General features: G+C 37.3%; 1 protein-coding gene across 1 annotated transcript in view; it reads right to left on the bottom strand.

Moving 5' to 3' along the window:
- Positions 1-7,203: 7,203 nt before the first annotated feature.
- LOC144435512 (von Willebrand factor D and EGF domain-containing protein-like) overlaps positions 7,204-7,375 on the bottom strand; it is a 19,353-nt gene continuing 19,181 nt past the window's right edge. The window contains exon 22 of the mRNA XM_078124103.1: positions 7,204-7,364. Coding sequence (XP_077980229.1) covers positions 7,204-7,364 — 161 coding nt within the window. The remainder of the gene's footprint in view (positions 7,365-7,375) is intronic.

Genomic DNA, 7,375 nt, shown 5'->3' with positions numbered 1-7,375 from the left:
GTTTAGTTTAGTTTAGTTTAGTTTAGTTTAGTTTAGTTTAGTTTAGTTTAGTTTAGTTTAGTTTAGTTTAGTTTAGTTTAGTTTAGTTTAGTTTAGTTTAGTTTAGTTTAGTTTAGTTTAGTTTAGTTTAGTTTTGTTTTGTTTTGTTTTGTTTGTTTAGTTTAGTTTAGTTTAGTTTAGTTTAGTTTAGTTTAGTTTTGTTTTGTTTTGTTTTGTTTTGTTTTGTTTTGTTTTGTTTTGTTTTGTTGTTTTGTTTTGTTTTGTTTGACGAGTAAGTAAGATATTATTACTAAGGAACTGGACATAAACTAGGGGGTGCTTTCTTATAGTGTTTAGCGGGTCTAGTGTGTTAGAAAAAGCGAACCTCCGCAAAGACCTTGCACAAAAATTACACCCCCCCCTCCCCCGGGCCCTCCCCCACCGTTGGAATATGTATGTTCATGAATTGTCCTTGCACAAAAAATATTGACCCTCTCCAAAACACTTGCATGAAAAATTGTGACCTTCCAACCAAAACATCCTCCCCTTCCCCTTGTAATTTGTGTCCAGTCCCTAAATTAGTTAGCTGATTTTTGAATTATCTAATTAAGCTTATCCGGTCTTAATCAGGTAAAATCAACAGTCATCATTTCCTCAAGTTCGTCTGCCAGCGCAGATCCAATGTCTTACTTCTAGACTAGACCGAGGGATTGAAGATAGAAGTAGAGTCCTTCTACCTTCATCACATCGTCTGTATTCAGTCAATACATAAATAGAGTGAATATTCGACCGGGTGTGTAAACGGGAAATTAGAACAGTGTAAGACAATACAGTAAAATAACATTTTCAAAAACGCGTAACCATTCATTATTCAGCCAGAAAACGAGGTGAATATTCAATGAAGTGGCATGACATAAGTGTGATATTATATGACAGAAAAATGAGTTTTATCCTCTCACAAAAAATCGAATTCTTGATTACAACATCCTGCTTTGTTTTCTGTAGTGAGAGCACGGTACAACAACTTTTCGACTAGACGCAGTGATTAAAAAGCTACAACCCGCATTCGTCCAAGTTGTAAAAATGTGGAAAGAAATAATGATATAGCCGAGTCCTGAGCAGGGCAGAGAATCTACTACTACATTTTGTAGTATATTACTTCTTCAAAATGTTCACTTTTTTTCCCCTGAGAGCCTTGGTCGATGGAGGGATGATGCCTGTTCCTCTCAATATACATGCTCTATTTCTCCAGGCCAATTTCCATGATATAAAGAACGTCAACTGTCCAGAAACATAGACGAATATATGAGTCTTCGCCTCGCCTCGCCTCGCCTCGCCTTGTCAATGAATATTATATAAACAGTCCGTGCACTGCCACCTATCTCAGTCTATATGGGAAGAGAATGTATATCGTAGCCAGCTCCCTTGCGGTCACTGAGAAGATGATGAGTCTTAGGCTTGCCCTATTTTAACGCTCGTCGTTACTCTTCGGAAGAGCGCCCCCAGTAATATTGATAAGCGATACTATTACCACAATGATTATTCTGATGATTACTAGCGGCATGGAAGTAGAAGTAGGGTTCTACTTCCATGCTAGCGGTTTTTACCTCCCGTAAGGCCAAATAAAAAATCTGTTTGGTTCCGGTTACCCGACCCCACCTAGTTTTTCACGCCGACCCTAAACTTTTTTCCATGTATTCGAGAAAAATGATAATAAAATCGCGAAAATCGTGTGAAGTCTCGCAAGAAATAGTGGATGCGGAAACTGACATCCCGTCAACTTAAAGGCAAATGTACGTCCCCTATGTAAAGAGGATTATGGGTAATGTATGCATATGCGGGAAATTCACTGACTTTGCCCTCATATCTTCATCCCATTTTGCACGGGAAAAGTTTCACATGGCTCTCCTATTTCATATATACTGTTTGTAAATATATAGTGATGCAACATGAGTAGAAATAACTGACTTTTAACTAAGTTTGGTAGCCAATATAGCAGGTTTACCATCAAACTGACGCAAAATTTGTATCAAATTTGTCTAGTAAAAACCGTTGGCCCACTTGTCAATTAAGTTTACAAGTTACACAAAGCATGATAAGACACTGTGAATGGTGCAAATAAACAACGTGCGAAATGCCAAATACCAAATGCAAAAAATACAAGCGAACAAAAGGGTCTGTATGCACTCTTTTAGCCCGATATTTTGCCTAAAATGAAGCTCACATGTGCGAACGGTATTTGAAAATGATACATTGTTACTGAAATAGAATGACATTACAATGAAACCAAAACGTTTCTCTGATCGATATACGTTCTGGGTTGAGGCTACACTCCTTAGTAAAATCACAATTTCATTCTACAACTTTTTGTGTGCGCCAAGTATTTTCTGTCAAGTAGTTGTGTCGTTGACGTACCTAGTACCGAGTAGGCAGTGATGTAGATAATAGCCGCTTAGCTACTGGTCACAAGGCCCAGCTATAACTTGTAAGTATAACAGTTGTGGGACCGGCTTAGGAAAGTACTCAAACCTTGCCATTACCCTACGGAATACGTCTTCAAAATTTCGTTTGAATTGAGCAAGCCGTTATGGAGAAAACGATGACACAGACAGACAGACAGACAGACAGACAGACAGACAGACAGACAGACAGACAGACAGACAGACAGACAGACAGACAGACAGACAGACAGACAGACAGACAGACAGACAGACAGACAGACAGACAGACAGACAGACAAACACACACACACACACACACAGACTTCCACCCATGAATATATCTCTTCCCTACGGAAGAAAAAATAACGGGAACATCAATGACATTTCTACCAAACTCGAGATCGCACGTAGCTAGCTACCTAGTGTACAGCTTAGTTCGCTCTGGCCCGAGCGATACTTGTGAAGTTAATTTTGAAGTTTCCCGATTACTATAAGTATGTTGTCCAAACACGAGACTTACATGTAATCTGTAATCTGTAAAACAAAATTGTCATCTATCTAACGATTTTGGTGTTTTCAAATTTACGTAACGATCGACCAAATGCCGACGCTAGTGTACCTGTGCAACTGTAATAGTACCTTGTACAAATGATACGTAAGTTAAGTTAGTTCGTACCCAAGAATATCAGTTTACAATTTCAATTATACAAATTTGGATGGTGTTGGAACAGGTCCCTCAAAATATGATTTTCTCGGGCTATAATTTATATATATTTTTTATAGAAATACGTGTTTCACCAAGACTGGGTGTCTGGCCGTACGTACGCACCGGAAAAAAACCTAGCAGAAATACATTCGCATGGCTGTCACCCAACTCATCACTGAACAGACAGAGAGTGAGTGAGTGGCTGTCATTTCACTTGTTTTACAGTGCCGTGTTTGTCATTATGTTAACTGAATGTAGAAAAAGGTGTCATTCCACTGTTTACACACTGGAAATGTTATCATTCCAGTTTCAAAGCATTGGAAATGCTGTCATACCACTTATGCTATAGCGTGGCGACTGTCATTCCACTTGCTTAAGAGCACAATGGGTGTATTCAACTAACTGAATGCAGAAAAGGGTGTCATTCCACTGTTTACACACTGTAAATGCTGTCATTCGTTTTCTGTCATTCAGGTTGTCATTTATTTTAGGGTCGCCCCAAAATTGTCTTCTGGAGATGAACTTTGTTCAAGGTCAAAACTATAGTCATGTTCAAAGCTGTGACAGTCAATAGAAACAGTGCTCTATAATTCCATGAACTTGTACTTCAGATGGTAACTGTGCCCAGGTTTAGTTTTGTTAAAATCAAGAACGAAATATTCCCTGTCCTCCCGCCCCTTCCACCCACTCACTATGTTTTTCGTATCCTGTTCCATTTCCTCCTCAGCCCATCTCTTTTTTTCATTTATCGATCGACATGTATACATAGTACCCTGTATCATATATTTCTTGTCAAAATTCGAGAGTATTGCGAACTTTTGACAGGGTGTGACATTTGCACAAAACAGATTCAAGTGTTATTATGCAGATTTTCTTCAAATCGTTTTGACAAAATTGGCCCTAGCAACCATGACCACGCCCTTAGCAACAACAAAATGTCAGTATATTTTGGTTAAATAAGAATATCATCTGGTTGGCAAATGAGTAAACATTCAAAATATGTATGCAAATATCCCTAGCAACCATGGCCACGCCCATGGCAACAACCAAACCGTGGTGTATTTCACAAAGAGAACAACAGGAATTGAAAGACCAAATGTATGCAAATGTACCTAGCAACAAGACCACACCCATAGCAACAGCCAAATGATAACATATATTGCGAAGATAAGAGGATTACTGGACAAATGAATAAACATTAAACAATGTATGCAAATGTACCTGGCAACAAGACCACGTCCATAGCAAAAGCCAAATGATTACATATATTGCAAAAATAATATCAGAAATTTATACACAAGTGAACAAAAAGCATTCAAAAATGTATGCAAATATATCTAGCAACATGACTGGCAACATGGTTGGATAGGCAACTGGATAGTCATTCAGCAAATGAATACACATATTGTTAGCATGGACTAGCATATGGATAAACATTTTTAAAAACTGTACAGTTGTGCTACATCGCCATTGGCGGTATTTTTTAAATTAATTTTTGATAATTTCGAATATATATGTTTAGAATGCAAGCTTTAAATGTCAGATATAAATGTCAGATAATTAGTATGTAGCCAATATAAATTGTAACCAAACCTCTTCGAATTCAGAGTACTTAGCATGAATAATCGACCACTTGCTCTTTTACTAATGTCATTGCTATAAATATCTCATTTTAGATTGTTTGATATTTTTAAACCGAGTATTTTGAGTACATCAGCTGATTGGAGTTTTTGTCCAGCTAGTTGCAGTGGGATTGGAAGCGGGGGGGGGGGGGGATTTCTTGCCGAAGGTGATATCCATTGAAAGGCATTTAGTCATATATTATCCCGTGACCACATGTCAAATCGTTGCAGTTCTGTTGCATGTTACTGCGGCCATTGACTGTTTTGTTTTCGACCAATGCCAGATCATCGACGTCTTTCAGGGCTAGCTTGCCCCTCTGGTTTCAGCTGCATCATTGATCATACAGAGGAAAGTGGTTGGTCCTGTGAGGGTTCCTTGGGGACCCCAGCTTGTAATATATTCCAATTAGAAAATTTGTCCCTATATTCACACTCTAGCATAGTAAAGGTGGTTAATTAAAACCAACAACAGAACAGGTTAAAATTGATTTAGAAAAACACCAGATTTTCAAATCATCGCTTTATTACATGGCACCTTGTAGAGAAAGGATATTTTCAAAGAGCAAGCAAAAAAAAGCACATTTTGTACAGAAAGAAAGAACATAAACAATAAACAACTTGACGCCAGTAATCCTTGGACATTCATAAATCAAATGTACATGTGTAGCGAACAGGGTTCGAAGCAACTCACTCAAATCAGGAACAAAAATCATACAAATCAGGAGCACTTTAGAGGCTGCCATCTGGGCGCATGTCCATATAAAGCAATTCGAATTTAACTACCACCACCACTACTACTACGGTGCCGTAAACTTGAAGAGGCCGTGGTTTGCGACGATGTGATAGATAAATACACTTTAAATGGTTTCCTTTACAGTGATCTATTTTCGGGTTTACATATTTGTAGTCTCATCATTTTCATATTTCGATGGCACAATTTTGTCGTACATTGTATAGTTTAGATTATATTGTTTATTTGTTATTAGTTTTTTTCCTTAATTTTTAAGGTATGTTTTTTTTTTATATTTTACTTTTCTTTATATTATATTAGTATTTAATGTAGAAAACATCGTCAGCGTTCTCTTATTTCGAATAAACATTAATAGTATTCACTTTTTATCGTAAGCCATAAATGTGAATCTAATGACATATTATTTACATCGGAGATTATAGTATCTTATCGTGAAGATAATTGAAAGTAAAAGAAATATCATTTTTAAATTTAACAATATAAGGAGAGCAAACGTGAGATTGAAATTGTCCAAGCGGCTTTAGTTGATGTCCAGTAAATCACGCGAGGAGTCACTTTACCCACCTCTGCATCGCGTGACTTTAAAAATCATAGAAACAAAAATATTGAAATATTAGCCATGATCAGATCCGAGGTATAATGGTGGTAAGGCATATCGCATAGACAAGGAAAACAACCTATTTACATGTGGGTAATGGATTCCGGGTATGTCTATTCTGTCTATCTACCCTGCATGGAAATGAGGATTTTGATGACTCTAAAACATGAGGTTAATACGGGCACTGAAGTTGTTGGTGACGTAAAAATATCTAATGAAGCACCTCCATTTCTTCATACCCAGAATTCTCTACAACCATGTAACGTGATGTGTTCATGGTTGATTTGAAATTTTGGTTTTACTTTTTAGAGACGAGACGCGGTGAACAGGGGTGAAAGGGATTTTCGATGACTTACTGGACATGAATTAAATCAGTTAGGACCAAATTAAATGAGCTCGCCGTTTGTTCTCATTTAAAACAATGCTATACCCAATTTAAAAACTCAACTGGTACATAAAATTTGGAGGTTTTTATTCTTATTTTTAAAAGAGCGAGAAAGACATTGTTATTGTTAAATTGGTCATGGACACTTAAAAAAGCAAGAAAAACTATTGTTTGTCGATATATTGAATCCACTTCCTTGTATAAATGTTCATTTTGTTGTTGACAATACTGCTATAATACAACTCCGTGTGTAGTACATATCCCGTTTATACGTAGTGTAACAAGTTGACATCGACAGATGGTAACCTCTCGTTCCCAATCATTATTAGGCCAAAAAAATAAAAGGATTTTGTTTCTCGTCCTCGGGCGCGTCATCTAAAATTATGCGCGTCATGCGTTTTTATTTCATTTTCCTGTTTTCGCAAACATCTATTTTCCATATCAATGGCGAAACCAAACAGTTTGAGAAGAACAGATGAGAGGCTGTAAAACAAACAGTTTACAATGCATGTAGTTTACTTTCAGAGTTCAATAAATGTTATTAATCCGTCCAGGGCAGCTTCAGTGGTAACATCATGTATGTGATAGTGTAATGGTTGATGAGTCAGTGTGCTTCCCCAACCCATACCCCCCCCCCCTCAAAAAAGGGGGGAAAGCGGTTCACCGCACCATTTTTAAAATTTCCCTAGGACGACAAACAAACTCTTTTTTTTCGGCCTTACTATAACACCATGACATGATCACGTGATCTAATGATAGTAGGTCGACTTTTTTTGGCTCCTCCATTGCATCGAAAAACCGTCTCCATCTCTGGAAAGGAATGCAATGAAATATTGTCAATACTCATCGGTAAATCATGCATAAATTTGCATAACATTGAAACTGTAAGACAA

The sequence above is a fragment of the Glandiceps talaboti genome, chromosome 5 (genome assembly GCF_964340395.1).
Source record: "Glandiceps talaboti chromosome 5, keGlaTala1.1, whole genome shotgun sequence".
NCBI classification, from domain to species: Eukaryota; Metazoa; Hemichordata; class Enteropneusta; family Spengelidae; genus Glandiceps; species Glandiceps talaboti.
Note: the sequence above shows the minus strand (reverse complement) of the source record. Positions and strands in the feature narration are given on the sequence as shown.